Raw genomic sequence first — 22270 nt, 5'->3', positions numbered from 1 at the left:
ATATAAGGCGCAGTGTACATCTGTAGCCTTTATGACACGTTACCTAATCTGAATGGCTTTATCCCCGTTTTTTTCCTCCCCCCGTGTCATCGCAGGGCCATCGGGGACCGTCTGGCCCAATGGGGCGCCCGGGACCAAAAGGTGAAAAGGTACACCTCGCCTCGATTCTGTGTGTTGTTCATTTTCTGTACGCGGCGTCGTGTAGCTTAGCATTTGTCCGTTTTGTGCACACCCAGGGCGAGCAGGGGGACGACGGCAAAACCGAGGGTCCTCCCGGTCCTCTGGGTGACATAGTAAGTCGCGTCCTGACTTACTTACTCCGTTTGACGTTGAAGCTGGCGGCAAATGGGCTGCATTTTTTTACTCACTACCATACGTGGTTCTCGCAGGGTCCACCGGGCGACAGGGGAGAAAGGGGGGAATCGGGCGACCCGGGCTACAAAGTAAGAACACTCCCTCCGGGGGGGGGGGGCAATTATCTACACAGCCAACAAATGTTGGGGAGAAAAAAAGCCTCTTTGGGGCAATAAAGTGGAAATATAGTGCACTAGGGATTCCCAACCACGAGCGATGATCTTTTTGACAGGGTCAAGTTGGCGTGGATGGCGAACGAGGCCGAGCCGGCGCTCATGGACTTCCTGTGAGTGTGTCGCCGCACGTTTGACTCGTGAAATCACACGCTGTCGTTAACAAGTCCAACGTTACGTGCAGGGTCATCCTGGACCGCGAGGCATTCAAGGACCCAAGGGGGCCAAAGGAGCTCAAGTAAGACGAGCTTCATCCTTTTTGTTGCTACTACAGTGCTACCTTGACTTACGCCTTGCATTCATTAAACCAATGTTTCTTCTGTTAAGGGTCAAAAGGGCAAAAGGGGTCAGGCGGGAGCCAAAGGCGCCCGAGGGACTGAGGTGAGTCCCATTCACGTGTGGCATTTGAACGCGTCGCCTTCGAATGTGTCAAAGCCGTGAAAGCGGCACCTGACCCGTTGGCACCCGCAGGGCGCAGCCGGCCCGATCGGGCCCAGAGGTGTGGTGGGCAGAGAGGGACAGGAGGGCGTGCCCGGGACGGACGGGACGCCGGGAAAGGACGGAAGCAAAGGCGTGCCGGTAAGGGACAGATTTTAGTGCTGCAGATGCAAAATGTTCTTCAATGTACCTAATGTATATCTTTTCTGTGTTTTTGTGGACATCAAAGACGCTTTTGTGTCTTCGGTTAAGCTAGCAGACGTTTTCGTAAACGTCAAAGACAATTTTAAGTCTTGAAAGAACTTAAAGTATTGTTTGCGTCAGCGTGAAAGGGAATTTTTAAGGCTTCAACGAACCTAACCCTGTTTTCCTAAACAGCAAAGATGCATTTGAATCTTCACTGAACCTATCTTTCGTGTAAAGGTCAAATCCAAGTTAAGAGTTCAAATAAACAACACTTTTTTTTTTTTTTTTGTAAACATCAAAGAAAATTTAGTCTTCGAAAAACCTAACATACGTGTTTTCATAGACAATAAGGGTAATTTGGAAGCTTTAGTTTCTCTAACACGTCCCTAAATATCAAAGATACATTAAAATCGTTTGTGTAAATATCAAAGAATAACAACTTTTTTGTGTAAACAGCAAAGACAATTTCGTGTTCAGTGAACCTAACTAACGTTTTCACATGGAAGATCGTCAGAGAAACGATTTTTTTCCCCTAAACATCACCGATATGTCAGATATTGACCAAATAAATGAAAAGTTCTGCACGTAGCTTGTGATTGAATTCTAATCATTTTTTTGCTGATATCATATGTTAGATTTTTTTTTCTTCTGTCGACACTATTTTGTTGTAGTTGTTTGTTTTTAAAGTGTTTTATGAATACAGTTGAGTTATTTGTTATTTCTCGGCAGAATTTACAGGCCGCAAAGTGCACTGTGCTATGCTATTTCCAGAAGGTTGAGCTTTTTTTTTTTTTTATCCAATTACATTTAATCTGTATTGAATATAAATAAGAACAAAACATGGTTGATTGTTTTTTGTTTTGTTTTGTTTGTTTGTTTTTTTAGGATTTGCTGGGGCACTATCCCATTTGGGCGGCACGGTGGCCGACTGGTTAGAGCGTCAGCCTCACAGTTCTGAGGACCCGGGTTCAATCCCGGGCCTTGCCTGTGTGGAGTTTGCATGTTCTCCCCGTGCCTGCGTGGGTTTTCTCCGGGTACTCCGGTTTCCTCCCACATCCCAAAAACATGCATGAATTGGAGACTCTAAATTGCCCGTAGGCATGACTGTGAGTGCGAATGGTTGTTTGTTCCTATGTTCCCTGCGATTGGCTGGCAACCAGTTCAGGGTGTACCCCGCTTCCTGCCCGATGACAGCTGGGATAGGCTCCAGCACGCCCGCGACCCTAGTGAGGAGAAGTGGCTCAGAAAATGGATGGATGGACTATCCCATTTGACTCTAATGCGAAATTACCACTGGGGGATTGATTGATTGATTGATTTGTGAAATAATTGTCGCAGATTGTTTAATAATTGGAATTGTGTACAGGGAGAACATGGAAATGATGGAGAGACTGGCCTCCCAGGCAAAGGCGGCTCTCGTGGCAAGACCGGTGTTACAGGACTCCCTGGAGATCAGGGGGCATTTGGACCAAAGGTAAGGCAAAGGGGTCCGCTAACAGTTGCACTCAAATGACACATACAGCAAATTCCTTGACTTACGGGTGCCCCAACTTGCGAATTTTCTTACTTACGAGCTGTTGCTTGATCAAATTATAGCCTTTTATTGATTTATTTGTTTTGCTTTTTCTATATAAATATTGACTCAAGAGTGAGCTTCAGGCATTCTACCACTAGATGGCAGCAGCAAACGTCACAGCATATACATCCATCCATCCATCAAATGCAGATTTAAAAAAAACCAAAAACTATCAACAAACGTAACAACAACAACACCAAGATGCCATGAGATGGCGCCAAAGTGCATCATTCGTTTCCTTTGGCCTTACCGCCGAAACAGCGACGACAGGAGCTTTTCATCGTTTAACAGAAGATAGGTTTCCCCGAGAAATCCACAAATTTGCAAATGCCGTGCCACTATCATCAAGGCGTTAACATTACGTATATTATCATAATCACTGATGGTTTGTTTAACTTTCCAGGGGGAGCGAGGTCTTCGCGGACAGAGCGGACCTCCGGGCAAAAGGGGCTTCCGAGGTGGAATGGGACTTCCTGGGACGCGAGGACAAGCGGGACACAAAGGACAACCTGTGAGGATCATTCAAAGCCTCACAAACAGAGTAGACAATCTATTAGGTACCACTACGAGCTCATAATAATGCTGAATTGTCATCCAGGGTGACGTCGGTGAATCTGGCTTTCCAGGAATCCTTGGAGTTTTTGGTCCAAAAGTATGTAAAAAATAAAAAAAAATAAAAATAAAAACGTTTATGGTACGTCCAGTATGTTAGAGATATACAGAAATCGTATTAAACAGCATGTCTCTTTGTTGGTTTCAGGGGCCTCCAGGAGACTATGGTCCCAAGGGCATTCGAGGACCAAAGGGGCCACAAGGCGCCATGGTGGGAAGATGAGCAAGATAATATTCTAATCGAGTACTGCCTTTATCTCTTTGCCCTAACTCGTACTTTCCATTCAGGGCAGAAGCGGTGTCATGGGCCCTATAGGAATTATTGGCCCCAGTGGAAGCGCCGTACGTACTACAGTATACACGTTGACTGTTACTGTTTTTTGTTTTTTTATGAACCTCAATGACAGTTTAGAGTCTATAATGAACCTGAGTGTTTTCATAAAAAATAAATGTAGTTCCGTCTTTTCGTGAATGTTGAAGACCACTTTGAGTCTTCAAAGGACTGTACATTGCAATACTTTTTATGCTGAAGACAATTTGGAACCTTCCGTGAAGCCAGCATATGTCCTTTTCCTAAAGATCAAAAGACGTTATTGATTCCAGAATTGATATCCAGAACATATGGATGATTATCTTTACTGAATATGGCTTGCTTCCTCGTGTTTGCTTCCAGGGCCCCAGAGGAGAGAAAGGAAACCGTGGAGCCATGGTAATTATGATCGGCATAACGAAACTGTCGTGTTGCCACGTTGAGTTGGGAAACGTCAATGCTCAACTTGTTTTTTGCTTGTTTTTTTGTTCTGTTTTCTCCTATCAGGGAGCACAAGGACCGAGGGTACATTTCGCATGCTTTTGATCTTGTATTTTTTTTTTTTTCATTTTGAACATCAATGCTCACCCAGCGTGTGTTTTTGTCTCGGTTAGGGAGCTCCTGGACCTCGTGGACGACCTGGACCACCAGTAAGATTTGTATTTTTTTTTACCTGAATTCAAATGAATCATGCGAGGTTTTTGTATTCATTCTTTGTTTTTGTGTTTTTTGTTTTGTTTTTGCTTTCTCCTAGGGTCCCATTCGTGTCCCCCCATCATTTGTAAGATTGTTTTGCTTGATAGTAACAATATGTCCACCGATAAGAAACAATATGTTATTTTCCCCCTTCAGAAAGAGGATGGTCTTTTGTACATGGATTCACACAGCCAGCTCAGGAATGAGGTTAGTCTGCAACATCAACCAATACACTACTTACAAAAAGTTCAGGATATTGCGCAGCGTGGTGAAATTTCAGGACGAACCTCAAAACGCATCCCAAAGCCCAGTATCCCTAACTTTTTTTGCGAGTGTATTTCGTGGTTGGTCCTCTAATCAGTAGCAGATTGACCCGCTTACTGTATTTCGTTGTTAGAATAAGCTAGTGATGGACCTGCCCATGCTGGACCAGGGTGCAGAGATCTTCAAGACCCTCCACTACCTCACTAACCTGATCCAGAGCCTCAAGAACCCACTGGGCACCAGGGACAATCCTGCCCGCATCTGCAGGGACCTGCACAGCTGTGACCACAAGTTAAATGACGGTAGGCAATGTTGTTGTTGAGAAGACGATGCAATGGATTGTAGTTGTACGCCTCCGACATGAGCTGAATAGATTGAAACCCGTTAAAACACGCTTATCAAGATGCACTTTTTAAAGTGATCCTTAGCACCTGTTCTCACTCTTTGACTGTCAAGAAATGGTCGTATCGCAAAAAAAAAAAAAAAAAAAAAAAAAAAAAACATTTTTGTATGTTCATTTTCGTACATTTCTCTTAAAATAACTAGCTAGTTAGTTGCTAATAGCTGCTTAGCAACAAATACGTAGCAGATCGCTAGCTTCGATCGTGCTCCTCTCTCTCATTTCTACTAACAGCTTCACGCAACGTGGAAGAAGAGGGAAAAGAGATGACTCTCACTCGCACAATTCTTCTCTTTGCTTTGCCACTCAAATTTGAAGTTTCCTGTAAAACTGACACAAAACAAAAGAGAATTGTTCATTTCAAAAACAAACTGCTCAACCAATCCATATAATTCCATCTCACAAATGTCCACTAGCTTAATGCTAAGGTGCTAATTATACACCTTAAAAGCAACGATTTAAACCAAGAGCCTTTGTGTTGCGAGGCAGCCTTGCTAATCACTCCGCTGTTATATGAACACCGCCCCAACTGTGTCATGATCTCAGGCACTTATTGGATCGACCCTAACCTCGGCTGCACGTCCGACACCATCGAAGTCTCCTGCAACTTTACAGCTGGCGGACAGACTTGCCTGAAACCAATAACTGTATCCAAGGTATTGAAAAACAGACTGACGCTAACAGTGTACAGTAACAAGTATCAAGTGTAGGTGATCGCATGGAACTTTTGGAACTCACGTTGCCTGTCGCTTTGCAGCCAGCAGTCAGCGTAGGCCGCGTGCAGATGAACTTCCTCCACCTGTTGAGCGCCGAGGCGGTCCAGCACGTCACCATCCACTGCCTGAACATCTCCGTCTGGAGTGCTGCCCAGCATTTGCCGGCTTCCCGGGAATCCTCGGTGCACTTCAAAGCGTGGACCGGCGAGATTTTTGAGGCCGGAGGAGAGCTGGAGCCCGACGTGGTGGAGGATTCTTGCTGGGTACGTTCTTCACACTTTAAGGGCGTTTCCATTCTCAGTGCGTGTTCCAAGGAGAGACTCCGAAGTCTTCTAAGAACATAAACATACGTGCTTTCTATACACAAAAGACAACTGAAGACTCTTCAAAGAACCTTAATTGAGGTGATTTCCTAAATCTTGAAAACAACGTGGTCTTCATCCAACGCAACGTTTTCACACTGTAAACAATTTACAATCATAAATAAACAGAACCGAACGTAGATTTTCCGAAACATTAAAGGTATTTACAGTCTTCAGAGAACCCAATGTACGCTTTCATAAATAGTGACGACAACTTAGTCTTCGAAAAAACGTAAACATCGAAGACGATATACAATCTTTAAGCAATGTAAACGTACTTGTTTTTGTAAACATCAAAGGCAATTTAGTCTAACCTAAGGTGAGGTTTTTCTAAAAATCAAAGACAATTTGGAGCAGTGATTCTCAATCATTGTGCCTTTGCCGTGAGAGTTCATCAGGTGTGCGTTGGGAAATTCCATCCAGTCCAATTTCACGTAAATGTTCGGCCATTTGTTAAATATTTATATTGTTAGATTCTCTGTCTACATGTGTTGTTGCACCGTTTTGCTTCCAATATCCGTTGCTTAACGGGTTATAACACGGCAACATCAATGCTAGTTTTGTTAGCCCCTCTATGGCGTTTTTCATTGGGAGTTAGCATTAAGCTAGCATACTTTCATAAGTTAATGGGTTTGGTGAAATACACAATATTTCATTCTCTTTGTTTTGTGATGAAACTTCAACTGGGAATACAATAAACAGCTTTGATGCAAGCACTCGGTCGCTTTTTTTGAAGAATGGTTCACGATCCGCCGCTTGTTGGGAGTTTTGCTGCCGCTGTTGAGCACTTGTAACTGAAATTCAGGAGACACTGGCTCTAACAAATGAGTTTAGTAACTGTCGAAGACAATGTCGAGCGTCAAGTGAAAAATTAATGTTGAGCCAGCGAATGTGCTTCCAGATGAAAGACGGCCGCTGGCACCAGGCCCGGTTCGCGTTCCGCTCCCTGGACCCGTCCCTGCTCCCCGTGACCGACGTGCTCCATCTCCCCGAGACCGGCCCCGGATCCCACTACCACCTGGAGATCGGTCCCGTCTGCTTCGCGTGAGCCGGGAAGCGTCATCTTGGTGGAACTCCAGCCCAGCCCTCCCCTCGCCAACCAGCCTGTGCCGACCTCTCATTGAGGGGAGCAGATGAGGAGGAGCAGGGGGAGTTCTTGCACTAATATCCTCTCAATAGCTTCTTCCAGCTCCTCCGTGAAATGAACCAAAACAACAAAAATAGGCCTGCACCATCTCTCTGGAACATTTCCAAGTGAAGGGACGCCTGGTGGGCCAATCGATCGGATTATAATTTTATATATATATATATATATATATATATATAAATATATATATATATATAAACTTATTTTTGTATACATTCCGGGTACCACCTGATTTTAGTTTGGGCAACAACAACAAGAAAAAAAAATCCATTCTGAAATCCTATGAGAGAAAAATATAATAAAACAATGTACATATATGTATTCTTATTATTATGATTTCCTTTGTTTATCTTATTTTCAAGTGCAATAGAAGAGAAGATAATGTTACAGGTTGAACTGAAATGAGAGGGGGCCAGTGAGTTTGTATTTGATTTGATTTTGGTGCTCATCTCCTTCCAATATTACTCATGTCGTTTTTTTTTGTTTTTGTTTGTTTTTTTAATTATCATTATTTGTTTTGTTTTATTGTTCGGGCAGAAATCACATGTGTATTTATTATTAGTGTGCGCTCCAAAAGGGAGATTGTAAAACTCAGTGGCGTTAAAAAAATGTAAAAAAAAATAAAAATTATTATAGATGTCACTGATGTGAAGAACTGCAGCTTTAGACATTTACAAAGATTATATACGTATGAAAAAAAAATATATATGCCGCTTTTGTTCTCTTGATTTATTTTTGTTTGAGGTGGGGGGGCGGAGTCAAATTGGGATCTTGCGTCCACACAAATTCTTCAATCATAAATGAATGGAAGGTGCTAATAATAATGCTGTAATTACACCACTCTGCTGTCATATTCTGTTGTTCATAGTGCAGGCTCGCTTGGAGCAATAATATAATATATATATATATATATATATATATATGTATTTATATATATATATATACATACATATATATATATATATATATATTATATATACATCTATAATGTTGTTATTATTGTCCTAGATTCTGTAATTCTAGTTTTCAAACAGTCATCCTGTTGGTTATGGGAAAAAAACATCTTAAGGAATAGTACCAACCACAGTATTTTATTTTATTTTTTTAAGAATTGTTCATTTCTTTGTACAAAGCGCCCCATGCAGCAGCTGTGTATGTAATAGTCATTCAAATAAACATGTATGTTTGTATACCGTGGAGCCCCCTCTTTATTAATTTAATTTAATTTAATTTGTCGAGCAGCAAATATCTCTGTTTACGCTCCTTGCAGAATATCTTTATATAAATATATAAATAGCAGTTGGCCCAACTGGTCTTGGAGTTTATATATATTTTTTTTCATATGTGTACATTTTGGGGCTCCAGAGAACAAATTTATTGCAATATAAATGTTTTTGTTTGTTTCTCTATGATAATCCACCATGTACTGTATCAGGTGCTACTCTATTCTGTTTTTAAGGGGGGAAAAAAATGCAAATATGTGAACTGTTTCTTCTTTTTTTTTGTTTGTGTTTTGTCTTTTGTTTCGTAATCGTGTTGTGGACATGAAAGCAAGCTGAGAAAACCTGACATTTTCGGCGTGACAACTGTGCAAAAGGTGAATCAGGTTTTCCATTTGCCTTTGTGAATACAGCCAGCCTGTTTTGGGAATATAATAATTTGAATATGAAGTGAAACTATCTCACGCTGCAAACGTTATCGGTCTCTGCTCTCTATTCGGCGTTCCATTTGTTCAATAAAAACTTTCAATTTGTGCGTGCTTGTTTATTTGAAGCAAACCATGTCATCTTGTCCAGTTATGCTATACTACAGTGGATTTAAAAGTCTACACACCCTTGTTCAAATGCCAGCCAAGTCATAAAATAAATGAGAACAAGACAAATCATTTCCAAAAATGTTTCACCGTGAATGTTACAGATAGTACAATATAAACTGGAAGAATCATTTAAAATGTACCTTAAATATCAAAACTTTTACTAAGTGCTCTAGAAGCTTGATTTAGATTTGATTTGATCATTTGGTCGGTATGACTTGTTGCCCTCATGCAATACACATGATGGACGTTCGAGGTCGCCATTGTTCACGGATTGACGTGTCCACCGACGAAATTAGAAGTTTTTAACAAAAGTTAACAGTATAATACAACCCATTCACCAACACAGACGTCCACTACATTATCATGAATATGCCTGTGGGGAAAATTGATTTGACGGTACCTTTGTCGTCAGAAGACCACAAGAAAACAAAAACATGACTGATGATGCAAAGGGGGAAATTCTTTCTTTGACAGCCTATTTGTTTTTTTAAAGCTGCCACGAACCGCCCAGAAATGTTTGTTTTGGCCAATAGTTCGTTGCCAGTATCCACCCGGTTACACGACGCCTTTCCAATACCTCGAAATGTTGTAAACATGTACCTCTGATTATCAATAAATACAGGAAAATAAACATAATAATAATTTTTTTCATAATTAAAACAAATTGGGCCATTACATCATTTTAGTTCTGTTTTATTTAATTTAAAATTGCTCGTATTATAGTGAATTTCTCTATTCCTTAACTATTTCCCATGTTCCTTGAAGGCACCGTCTGTCTCCAACGTGCACACCGGTGACGTCGGCAGTAGCATGATGGCGGTAGCCTGGACTGTTTTGAATCCCGTCCCGCTTTTCCACCATTAAACATTCACTTTTTTTCCCACCTAAAATGCCACGCCGCGGCTTGGAGAGCACCAACTAAACCTCAGATACTTCCATGGACTCCGTAGTGGGTGACGACCAGACGCTCCCCGTTGACTTAAACGGAAGGTAAGAAAAATAAATAAGTAAATAAATAAATAAATAAATCTGGAGCTTAGCCGGCTAACGATTAGCATGTCTGGGCTCTGTTTTACACTTGGGTGCTAGGCTAGCTAAAGCTAACCAAGTGCAATCCAAGTTGTTTGGGCTCCGTCTATCAACTGGAGCTTACTATGTATTTGCTTGTATATTGAGCTTGCGTTACGTCTGCCACGTATCGATAGCGGCGGAGAGCCCCTTGCGTACATGTTTTTTCCCCTCCCTGTACAACTTAAACTTTAACGCTTACTAGCCAGGTATTCACATTTAGTGCCCTGGCATGTAGTTAGCGTGCATTGATAATATTAACACTTTTCGTATGTCTCTGTAACAGCCGTGAATAATACTAATGTTATTACCAAGGTCCGAGCTACTAACGTCAATCGTACTGGGCCGGATGCTGATTGGCTGGCACGCTTGGTACGAAGCGGAAATAATCGGCGGATAGAGCGATTCCTCATTGATCGCCGAATTGTACGCTGACGTCGCAGTCATATTGGATGTGGTAAAGCGAAACGATCGGTGGGGATTTTTGATTGTATTTGCCCATTAACATCATGTTACCACAGTAGTTGCTGGCTTTGTGGCTAATTAGCAGTTTTAACGAATTTTCTCGAGTCATTGCCATTAGTAGTAGTTACATTTGTATTTATTTATTAAAACCATTAATCAAAATCAAGTAAATCTAAACCCTAGTGCTCGTTATTCAGAAAGCCCATTACGTCACATCTAAATTTCAATGTCTGGTATCATAGACACATGAAATATTTAATATAAATATTTGAATATTCGTCATCAATATAAGAGCTTTCAAAACTGCCAGGCAAATCGTGCGAGTGGCACGCTGTGGTGGTAACTGTCTATAACAGTCTTACATTTATTAGCATTAAACACACATGTAATCATGAGAAAATACATACATTGGTTTGTGTGGGTGAATGAGACCTAACGTTTTGCACCATGTAGGTTGGTTGTTCATTGTTAAGTTTAGTACTATGTTATGCTTTGTTTTCAATCCTCGATATGTGTCAAACATACAGAGGGCTGAAATTTCTTTCTCAAGGCCAAGTGTCACAAAGAAAAATAACATAAAACTATAGCTATAATACAATCCTTTCTTCTCCATTCATGCATACTCTTTGTTGTTGCAAGCGTTTTTCTTTTCATTTATTTATGAGCCGTCGATTGCATGATGTTTTTGCTTTGTGTTACAAGCCATAATTTTAGTGACAAGCAAGCTCCACATACGCCGCCACTTGTGTGAAATGAAAAAAAAAATGGTGCAATGAAGATACTGTCATGTCCTTGCATGTGGGCAACGAGAGCCACAGTCGCGATGCACTTTCTGCCATTTATTGAACGGGACAAACAGTCCAACACACAAATGCAAATTGAGAACACTGACATTTTTTTAATTCTGTTTTAATATTCATTCATCTTCCGTTCCGCTTATCCTCACTAGGGTCGCGGGTGTGCTGGAGCCTATCCCAGCCATCCTCGGACGAAAGGCATCCTCGGGCTACACACTGAACCAATATGTTTTTATAAAATACACTGCTCGTTTTCTTTATTAAAAAATATGACAAAAAAGTGTTTTTTTTTGGGGGGGGGGGGGGGGGGCTGGAACGGATTAATGTCATTTCAATCCATTTTAGTGGTGAAAATTGAGTTCCAAGCTTGGTCACGGAACCAATTAATCTCATAAGGGGTCAGAGGGGCCACATCCAATATGGCGGACTCACTGACATCGCAACAACGGGCCAGCCCCCTCATTGAGGCATCTATATGTATACATCTGCGCCTCTAGGCACAGTAACATCCCCAGTGGTGCACTTGTCATGTTGCTTGTCGTCTTCCCGCTTACTCGCAGCGAGATGAGGAGAGTGCGCTATCCCGGTAGGTCAAACCACCTTATTTAACACTGCTTTACTAGTACTACTACTGCTGCTGCTGCTGTACGAGTGTATTGTTGCACTTAGAGCCCCACAGATCCTCCTGGTGTGTGTATCTAGTACAAGCATGCTTCTTAACCTTGACGTTAGGAAGACATCCAGGTGGCGAGCGCGCCGCCGGAGTAATCCAAGATGTTAAGCGATAGGCGTGGTGTGAATTACGGAAAATTGTGTCGTATTGTGAGACACTGTTGGTGACTCCGATCAATTGGTAGGAAAGCCGACCTGTGTTTTGTAGCGAGATGAAAAAGAGGAAGTAAGTGTTTTATGGTTTCTTGTTTGGGACTGGTTAGCATGAATGTTTCTGCCAAATTGTGTCAACAACAGGACTTCTGTGCTGCCTGCTTTACATTGGTACTCCTTAATATGTCATCATGCGGATTCACGAATGTCGTTTCATATGTTGTTTTTGTTTTTTCACGAAATGTGTCGCATGCGGTGGCGTGCTTCCTCTTCAACTGCACAGGAAGTGTGTGATGGCTACTTTGAAGTCTTACTTTGTGTTTTTGTCAAACTATTATTCCTGATTTTAGGGTTGCAACTTGCAATTGGGTGGAAAGTTTCGATGACAAGTTAAGTTGGGGAAGTTGGAAAATATTTTCTGTGGGATTTATGGCAATTAACTGGGAATTGAGGGTAATTTAATGGGAAGGAATCAGATTCAAGCATCAATACAAACATTTTGTTTTGTCATCCATGCAAAATAATACTGTATAATAATTAAAAACAGGAAGTCTACTGCAGCGAGTTCACCCGACTTTTGTTCTTTTCTTTATGGGAGTAAAGTCGCCACACTCGAACGACCCAGAAGTACCGATATAACAAATATTAAGTTTGGTTTAATTTTTGACAGTTAGGTATCTCAGTACTTTTCTGATACCGGTATACTGTACGACCCTATTGTACACGTTGAATGATTGTTTTGGATTCAGAAATGTGAAAAGAAGTGGCGCCCTTGGTTGCACTTTAACAGGGTTTAGTGGTCTCGCTTCTTACAAGTAATCAGTCATTTACTGTGGTGCCTTGAGATGCGAGTGACTCGACTTTGGCAATAGTGAAAAGTTCATCAAAAAAGATGCTTCGAGCTCTTTAATGCCACCCCCAGTTGAGATTTACAGTCATTTATTTATTATTTTAAACATAAAACAAAGAGAATTACACCTTGTGTGTTTAAAACAACCATAGTTTAACCTTTCAGTCCGCTAGCTTAATGCTAAGGCTAATTAGCATCTATGTTGCAGTGCCTTCACCCGTTAGGCAACAGATTGAGCACAAGTGGTGCAGCAACAACATGTACACTGACAATATAACAGTACTCATATTCACATATCCTTTATCCTCTGCATAACAACTAATATAAGTGCCGTACTGATGAGCTGAGAGCGGAGTTGAGGCATTATTATGAATCCCTACACACAATTGTAGTGTGGAACCTGAAGATGGCAAACTCAAGTGGACAACAAAAACACCCGTACCTCACATGCATATTTTGTTGTTTAGCCATCCATCCATCCATTTCCTGAGCCGCTTGTCCCCACACGGGTCGCGGGCGTGCTGGAGCCTATCCCAGCAATCATCGGGCAGGAGGCGGGGCACACGCTGAACTGGTTGCCAGCCAATCGCAGGGCACATACAAACAAACAACCATTCGCACTCACAGTCACACCTACGGGCAATTTAGAGTTGTCAATCAACCTAGCATGCATGTTTTTGGGATGTGGGAGGAAACCGGAGTGCCCGCAGAAATCCCACGCAGGCACGGGGAGAACATGCAAACTGCACACAGGCGGGGCCGGGGATTGAACCCCAGTCCTCAGAACTGTGAGGCGGATGCTCTAACCAGTCGTCCACCGTGCTGCCTATTGTTGTTTAATAATGCTAAATCTATTTTTATCCAATGAATTTATAGGATAATCAGTAGAATAATCGATTCTAAAAATATTTGATAGCTGCAGCCTTGTTGTACATAACTGCAATGTCCAGAAGTATTTATCTAACATTCAGTGGAGAGTTGTTCTACAAATGAATCGTGAACGGTATAAATATGAATAAAAGATAAATATGGCAATTGATTTCAAAGAGCGTGTTGTTGTGACAGATATTCGCGTCATATTATTAGATCAACAGGGGTCAGGCATCAAGGGTCACGAGCGTGAAAGCAAACACTTGAGCCAAAACCAGTCCAACCATAAAAAAACTCACTCACTTAAAAACATATATTATTAGTAGTAGTACTTTAGTATTGTTGTGGTTGCGCAGATGTGTCTTGCCAGTGTTGTGTTTTTAGCAGGGCGTGAAGTGACCCCATCACAGTGGTCTCATCACAGTGATGTTGTTGTCCTCCCACCAAAGCCAAGCCTGTGTCTTGAATTTGAGAGTTGAACTGCCACTGGCACATGCTGCGCCTGTGTGTGTGTGTGTGTGTGTGTGTGAGAGAGAGAGAGCTCAGCCATGTAAATGAAGCGGGGAGTCATTCTTGAGCTATTTCTGGCGAGTGTCTGCAGGGCTGTGTGGAAGCGGCCAGCGTGAGTAACGCATAAACGCCACTCGGTTGTCTTTTTACGGAAAGCAAAGAAAAAGGCGGGCTTCTCTGAGAAGCGTGTACGCAGCTGTCATGTGATGAGCTGCGCAGCAACACTTTTGATTGGTCGCCCCCATGATTCATCTCACAAAATGATTTTATCCTCAGCTGCGGCCTTCCCGACTCGGTGAATGCTGGCGACCACTTCACCGCGGACGCCATGACAGGTAAGGCAAAGCTTCCCTTCTTGTTTGTTCACCTTGTCGTTCCCTCGTGTGTTGATTAACGACGCCGCTGTTGTCATCCGTCGTCTCCAAACACGAGCAAAGCGATCGGCCGTAAGAGTCTAATTAGGCAATCCCGCTGATAATTCTCTCGTCTAATTGCAATGTGATGGGACACACGGGTAGGTACGTAAAATGCACTAACAAAAGACAATAATGCACACTTTGGATTGACACGGAAGAGAGGTACAGTTGATATGAAAAGTCTACACACCCCCGTTCAATTGGCAGGTTTTTGCGATATCACAGTTTAGAAATGATTCATCTAGATCTCATTTTTTTAGACTACAAAAACTTGGCATTTGAAAGTGGGTGTGTAGACTTTTTATATCCATATGTAAATATGGATGGAATCCAAAAATATGAATTTTGTCAAATTGGTTATTCTCATTTTAACAGCATGGGGCGAGGAGGAGAAGGGAGAAAAAAATCCATCCAGGGGGACCGGTGCCTGTTGCGCGGCTGTGGCCGCTTATGGTGCACCATTCGGCGGCCACAGAAGCGCGTTTGGGCAAAAGAACTTTCTGGAAGCAGCGACCCACGTGACCAATGCTTTCTTGTTGTCTCAACAGCGCCGTCGTCTTTTCCCGGCAAGATATCCGGCACCAAAGCCCTCACCATGAAGGACTATGAAAATGTGAGTCCTTTGTACACTAGTATTTACAGTAGTTAGTTACCTAGCTGGCTAGGTTAGAGTTAGTTGGTTAGAGTACACAAAAAAAGTCATCAGTTGGTGAGTGAGTAAGAATAAAGGACTAGAATATTCTAGTAGGTGGTTAGTCTGTCTAAATTGTGAAAAACTACACTATTTAGTTGATTAGTTAGTCAGTCAGTCATTTAGTTAGATTACACAAAAATGACACAAATTGGTTGGTCGGTCAGTGAATGAGTTTCAATTATGCAGCAACTACACTGATAGTTGGTTATACAGTCAGTTATATTGCACAAAAACTACACAGCACAAGTTAAATTGGTTAATCAGTCAGTCAGTTGGTAAGCTTACTCAAAAGCAAGTCAGTTAGTTAGATTAGGCAAAAAGTACACTGCATCAGTCAGTTAGTTAGATTACCGTAACCTCAAGAAGTAATTATTGTTATAATTATAACGCTAGTTAGTTAGTCAGTTACGCAAAACACTACACGTACACTACTCTATATTGGTTAGCTAGCTAGTTAGCTTGTGCAAAAGTATGCTAGTTAGTTAGATCACAGAAACATTACAAATCTGATTTCTGGATAGCGTAACTTAGTTACTTAGTTACTCTCCATATGCATCCGCTTTCATTGACTGTTGCATCCATCGTGTTAAATTGCAATGGGTTTAAAGCTTTTCTGGACATTTGCTGATGAGGAGGAAGAGTATGTGTGTGGCATGCTGATCCTCAGAACATGTTGGCCTCTACTGCCCGGCTGATGGCTGAACGATGACACGTTTTATGTACTGGAGGGGTCCAGACTGGATCCCCTTCCCCCATCTTCCACCCCCACCTCCCATATCCAGATGCGTGCTGCTCACAGCCCCGCGGCACAATGATGCACAGTTGGCCTTGCTTTCTCATCCAAGCATGATAAAGGCCTTCATTCATTTTAACAACACACACGCACTCACACACAGTTGTTCTACGCATGTGATTCACTGCTTTTAGTCACATTATTTTCTTTAGCTTTCTTTACAAACTCAAGACAATCTGATTAGGGACAACAACAACAACAGGAGAGTCTTGTGATGATAATAACATGCATGTGTTTGTTTGCTTTTGTTCGCAGCTAATCACCGCACTGAAAAAGGAGAACTTCAACCTGAAACTGCGCATTTACTTCATGGAGGAGCGCATGCAGCAAAAATGTGACGACTCCACAGAGGAAATATTCAAAACGGTGGTGTATTTACTACCAGACCTCCGTACCGCATGCTTTTATTGCTTGTTTGTATGTCACTCCAAGTTGAAGTTTATTGTAAAGCTGACACATAAACAATTAAATATTATATTGTTTATTTAAACTCCAAAATGTGTAGCCAAACCACATCAAAAGTCCACTCATTTAATGCTAACATATAATGTGAAATTCCATAGACGGGCTAACAGAAACTAGCATCGACGTTACGGTAATTGTAAACCTTCTAACAACTGCTACTTTAACACACATGGAGCAGTATCACCTACAACAAAAGATAATTAAACATTGTATCTTTTAACACCAAAATGATCAAGCAAGCCATACAGTAGAACATACTGCAGTATATACAGTGGATATAAAAAGTCTATGCACCCTTGTTCAATTTTTTTTTTTATATATAAAAAAAAAAAAAAAAAATGTAAAAAATAAACCAAGATGAATAATCTTGAAAGTTTTTCCACAATTAATGTGACTTATAACTTTTAAACTGAATTAAAGAACATCTTAAGAGAGGGTAAGTAAGAATACAAACAACTAAGATAATGTAGTTGTACAAGTGTGCACACCTTCTTATAATTGGCTATGTGGCTGTGTTCGAATTTAACCAATCTCATTCAAACTCCTGTTAAAAGGCAGCACAACTACCACGATTTAATGTGCCTGTGATAACCCCAAATAAAGTTCAGATGTTCTAGTAGGCTTTTCCTGTCACTTTTACTGTCACATCCTACAGTGCAAGACATGTTCCACTGAGAGTTTTCACAGCATCAGTCAAGAGAAGGGTAAAAAAGAATTTCCAAGGATCGAGTCATCATCAAGTAGAGAAACAGGTTATTGTTCACATTAATGGTGGAAAACCCAACAAACGCAATTTTAATAAAACCTGGAATGGAACAAAGGTGTGACTTAGATTTGGGGACCTTCTCAGCTTCTTCCTCGCTTCTTAATTATAATGCAGCTACATCCAGTAGAGCTCAGTGCTGCCCGACATGTTGCAGCACATTGTGGTACGACACTAAAGGCGCGCAACTCTAAATTACAACTTGCCTGTATATTGTAAAAACCCATAAGAAACGTTTGCTTAAAAATCTACAAAATAACAGGAGCGGGAAAGTTGAACTGCAATGTAGCATCTGCATGTGAAGCCCCCCCCTCCCCAAAATGTTTTTTTACGTCTTTTGGGATTGCAGCAATAGATCAAATGTCGTCTCTTCACAGAACATTGAGCTGAAAGTGGAGCTGGAGTCCATGAAGAGGGACTTGGCAGAGAAACAAGAGCTGCTCGTTTCTGCGTCGTAAGGGCTTCTCCGCCGTCCAGGTTTGTAAAATCCGATGCCGAGTGATGAAGTCAGTCACGTCTGCGAATGTTTGGCAGCAAAGCTCTGGAGAGTCTGTCGGTTCGAGAGACGGCAGAGCCGCAGCACATCAGAGAGGAAGCGCAGCGAGACATGGAGGCGCTCCGCGGCTCATTCAACAAGAGGATCGCAGAACTAGAAGAAGTGAGTCCAACAATCCACGCATTTGTATATTGCTTTACAAAGCACATTATCGCCACCTACAGGAGTGGGCCATTATTAACTGCAACTTCAAATTTACACTAGTCAGTTTCTACAAAATTTGTTCTGCTTCTTTCTTGTGTCAGTGCCTTCGAACAGCTGAAGATGAGGTGCAGAAAATGGCAGCCATCGCTGAGCAAGAGAAGCTCAAAAACATCAACTTGGAGAAGCAGCTCCAATTCGTCGGGATACCCGGTCCCGTCACCACCTCACCCGCTGGCCCCGTGCAAGACCAGCAGCTGGCCCTGCAGGAAAAGGACAAGTAAGCATAAAGAACAAGGCTAACTCTCACGTCCGGGTTTGGAGATTTTTCAATGTCGTTTTGCCCCTCAGCATCATCGAGCAACTGAAAATCACATTAACAAACCAGGAAGCGAAGCTCCATCAGAGTAACGACCGGCATCGAGAGATGGACGCGCTGTCATCCGATCGAGTCAAACAGCTGACGGATGAACTTGAGGTGTGACTTTCTTCAATCTCACTGCTCTGATTCCACCATTTGCCATTACAGCAATTGTGTTTGTTTTGAACCCTAGGCCCTGAGGGACGAACTACTAAGGGAAAAGGACAAAATAAAACCTGACCACCAGGTTGGTGCCTTTTGAATATATTGCACATCCTTTTTGTGCAGATACTCTTCATGGCAATGAAATCTCTTTCAGTCTGATGTTAGGACCAGATGTGGGTAGTAACGCGCTACATTTACTCCGTTACATTTACTCAAGTAACATTTTCCATAAACTGTACTTGTCAGAGTACTTTAAATGCACCACACTTTTTACTTTTACTTGAGTATTTATATGAAGAAGGAACGATACTTTTACTCCGTTACAATGATCGACATGTCGTTCGCTACTTTTATTATATATATATATATATATATATATATACACACACACACATCCATCCATCCATTTCAACACCGCTTATCCTGGTTAGGGTCGCGGGACGCTGGAGCCTATCCCAGCTGACTTCGGGCGAAAGGCGGACTACACCCTAAACTGGTCGCCAATCAGTTGCAGGGCACATATAGACACGGACAACCATTCGCACTCACATTCACACCGTCACTGAGTGGGAACTGAACCCACGCTGCCCGCACCAAAGTCAGTATACCACTACACCATCAGTGACACTTTCTCTCTCGCTCTCTCTCTCTCTCTCTCTCTCTCGCTCGCTCTCTCTCTCTCTCTCTCTCTCTCTCGCTCTCTCTCTCTCTCTCTCTCTCTCTCTATTTTTTTTTATTTTTTTTATTTGATGTTCATGCTCTGATTTAAAAATAAAAAATCTGACGTTACTCACAAGTTACTCAAGTAGTTTTTTTCATTTGAGTACTTTCTTAAGTAAATATTTGGATAACTACTTTTTACTTTTACTTGAGTCATATTTTTCTAAAGTAACAGTACTCTTACTTGAGTACAATATTTGGCTAGTCTACCCACCTCTCGTTAGAACCGCCGCACACAAAGTGACGCGGCCGAACACCGCTGAACTCTCATTTTCACGAGTGGCCGACTGTCAGCCGCTAGTTTTGCTCGGATTTGAAATTTGAATCACAGGTGAAAGACATCGTAACATTACAGACGTAGTGGTCAATCAAAAATGCCATGTCGTGTCACATCATGATCTTTCACAACAAAAACAAACGTTTGTGGGTATGAAGTGAGATCTGGCTAGCGCCAAGATGTACCAATACAGTATATACTGTATATATTGTTTTACAATAATAACTATATGTATTGTTTAATTTGCTAAGTACCTGTGTCTAAAAAGCGACGCCTGGAGAATCTCTGTTGCTGAAATTCACGAGCGCGTTCACAACAAATGTACGTTTCCAAGTAAGAAGCGAGATCCAGCCTGCCTCTCCCAAGCCGTACCAACTCTAAATTCAGACTTGCGGAAGTACTTAATATATGTTTTAACTTCCATGGAAGTCTTTGTCTGAGATGTTGGTAAGGTGAATATTTGTATGTAGTATTGCAAAGCCATGATATAGCGGCGCCACAAACGATGACCCACAATATAGCAAGAGAGTAATTGTAATTCATTTGTAATTGATTCTCTTTCTCCCACCTTGGACAGTTTTGTTCACCACTTTGCACATAGAACATGGTGAAGGTGAACTCGCCTGTTGAGCTGAGCTCACGGCCCCTCGTCGAGTCTTGGCGGTGGGTCCCCGGCCAAAAAGTTAAAACCGGATTACCAGGCTGTCTGGAGTCGGTTATTTATGGCCATTTATTTATGTCCATCCATATTTACAAAAGAGAAGCCTGGGTTGAAACTAGGTATCTGGCAGTTGGCTGCCAACACAGTGCTGTTCTGTTGCTGTGCCATGACTTGTTCGTCATGATCGGTGCGGAACAGAGAGGGATTCGCCGTTGGCCTCCTGTGGATTGAGGTGTAATGGGATATGTGACAACAGTGATTGCTCGAAGACACCTCTCTTAAGTGGATTTTTTAAATACACTGGTAGAGTGAATGCACGCCTAACAAGACGAGGCATCGGCTCTTTCAGTCTCAAGTGGTCCCCTGCCGAGACATCTTCAATCTGATCATATATATTTGCTATGTGACGTCCCCTGGCAGATTGTCGAGAGGCGGGCAGGCGTCAGCCATAACAAAGATTACTACAGTAGCTTCAGGGGATTTGACCTGATCGACTACGTTGGATGAGAGCGAAACAGAGGCAGGAGCGGGGATTATTTAAGGCTTATGGCTTACAGTGCTCTGTGATCATTCATTCTCTCTGGTGCTTTGCAAAATGATGGGTCTCTCTTCTGTGGCTGGCAGGCGAAGGATCTTTAGAAATGGACATTTTGGAAAAATCTGAGATGTGTTGATCGAAGGTGACATGAAGGACTCGTGTCGCGTGTGCAGCGGTCGTCTGGTTGGCAACCAGTGTCGCTGGATCTTCAGCTCAGCCGCAAAGAGGAAGCTACAGATCATTTTGTCACACGTGCTCGGACGGGAGGTGACTCGCGACGGCCGCGGGGAGTTCCTCTGTGGAAAATGTGTATTCCAGCTGGAGAAGGTGATACAGTGCGACGTGAACCTCAGCCAGCTGCAGGAACAGCACAACAGCCAGGTGCAAAAAATACAAGCGGAGAAAGCGCACCTGATCCAATGCATCATCCACGTCTACAGTAAACACAATCTCGACTTGGAAAAGAGCGACGAGGACAGCGTCCGCTCAAAGACTTCACTAAGATTATCCGGGGCAGCCAGTTTTGACGATGAGGCCGCCAGTCTGCTGCCCGATGACGCGCAATCGCCGAGGGAGGGCATTAGTAGTCACCGCATGAGGAGATGTGTGAGTCTGGATAGACTCGTGAGTAAAGGAGTCTTCCCGGGACGTTCAGGCCTCAAGAAATGGAGGGTAGGGTCAGCTGTGGGGCTGGACAGACCAATGAAGAGCTGTGGTTTGCGGGCCTCGCGGGGATGCTCTCAGAGCATGTACCTGGACCTGGTCCACTACAAGGGGACCTTTCCTAGACACGGATTCAAAGGCCGCTCCGCATCGCTGCAGTCCCTCAATCGAGACTTTGACTCTCCAGAAGCCACGCCACGTAAGACAAAAGTCCGAGAAGCTAAGACATTTGTCCTCAGAAACGTTGCCACTGATGATCCAATGGGAAAGGCTCAAGCTAAAGCGCTCCTGCGCAGTTCCTCACGACAGCCCTCGGTGATCTCTGACCTGATCCAACTCCTGCGCTGCATCAGCAAGCAAGGAGTTTCAGTCCCCGCCGGGAGCCGCATCCCTGTCCTGAAAAGATTCAGTACTGGCCATTCCCATGCCTGTAACAAGCGTGTACGCAGAGAGGCTAAGTGGAAGTCTCTGCATGACCTAACAGAGGAATTTGATGATCAATACACGCCTGCCACTGCGGAGGTAGTTCAGTGCTGCAGTCCAACTGTGCAGACTGCCGCTGCTAATAGATGTTAGAGGAAGTCAATGGTCGTAATTATCTTCCCTTTTTTTCCTGAATCTG

General features: G+C 42.7%; 2 protein-coding genes across 16 annotated transcripts in view; both read left to right on the top strand.

The window, feature by feature from the left end:
• The window catches only part of LOC133490261 (collagen alpha-1(XXVII) chain A-like), a 66027-nt gene extending 57040 nt beyond the window's left edge, over window positions 1-8987 (top strand). For both annotated transcript variants that reach the window (XM_061800122.1, XM_061800121.1), the window contains 21 exons: window positions 96-149; window positions 237-293; window positions 390-443; window positions 587-640; window positions 712-765; window positions 855-908; window positions 999-1106; window positions 2518-2625; window positions 3131-3238; window positions 3326-3379; window positions 3488-3550; window positions 3628-3681; window positions 4013-4048; window positions 4157-4174; window positions 4264-4299; window positions 4404-4430; window positions 4502-4552; window positions 4743-4911; window positions 5556-5665; window positions 5767-5988; window positions 6989-8987. In XM_061800122.1, coding sequence (XP_061656106.1) covers window positions 96-149; window positions 237-293; window positions 390-443; window positions 587-640; window positions 712-765; window positions 855-908; window positions 999-1106; window positions 2518-2625; window positions 3131-3238; window positions 3326-3379; window positions 3488-3550; window positions 3628-3681; window positions 4013-4048; window positions 4157-4174; window positions 4264-4299; window positions 4404-4430; window positions 4502-4552; window positions 4743-4911; window positions 5556-5665; window positions 5767-5988; window positions 6989-7135 — 1638 coding nt within the window. In that variant the 3' untranslated portion in view covers window positions 7136-8987. The remainder of the gene's footprint in view (window positions 1-95; window positions 150-236; window positions 294-389; window positions 444-586; window positions 641-711; window positions 766-854; window positions 909-998; window positions 1107-2517; window positions 2626-3130; window positions 3239-3325; window positions 3380-3487; window positions 3551-3627; window positions 3682-4012; window positions 4049-4156; window positions 4175-4263; window positions 4300-4403; window positions 4431-4501; window positions 4553-4742; window positions 4912-5555; window positions 5666-5766; window positions 5989-6988) is intronic.
• An 861-nt stretch (window positions 8988-9848) lies between these two features.
• The window catches only part of cdk5rap2 (CDK5 regulatory subunit associated protein 2), a 41536-nt gene continuing 29114 nt past the window's right edge, over window positions 9849-22270 (top strand). For 2 of the 14 annotated variants that reach the window (XM_061799498.1, XM_061799496.1), the window contains exons 1-9: window positions 9849-10040; window positions 14712-14770; window positions 15400-15464; window positions 16594-16704; window positions 17944-18020; window positions 18101-18224; window positions 18368-18543; window positions 18615-18741; window positions 18818-18871. In XM_061799498.1, the coding sequence (XP_061655482.1) occupies window positions 9988-10040; window positions 14712-14770; window positions 15400-15464; window positions 16594-16704; window positions 17944-18020; window positions 18101-18224; window positions 18368-18543; window positions 18615-18741; window positions 18818-18871 (846 nt within the window). In that variant the 5' untranslated portion in view covers window positions 9849-9987. Of the gene's footprint in view, window positions 10041-11940; window positions 11967-14711; window positions 14771-15399; window positions 15465-16593; window positions 16705-17943; window positions 18021-18100; window positions 18225-18367; window positions 18544-18614; window positions 18742-18817; window positions 18872-20564; window positions 22171-22270 lie in introns of those variants that run through there. The other 12 variants (XM_061799488.1, XM_061799487.1, XM_061799486.1 and 9 more) reach the window with 9 other exon arrangements.

Source organism: Phyllopteryx taeniolatus, chromosome 15 (genome assembly GCF_024500385.1).
Source record: "Phyllopteryx taeniolatus isolate TA_2022b chromosome 15, UOR_Ptae_1.2, whole genome shotgun sequence".
Taxonomy (NCBI): domain Eukaryota; kingdom Metazoa; phylum Chordata; class Actinopteri; order Syngnathiformes; family Syngnathidae; genus Phyllopteryx; species Phyllopteryx taeniolatus.
Note: the sequence above shows the minus strand (reverse complement) of the source record. Positions and strands in the feature narration are given on the sequence as shown.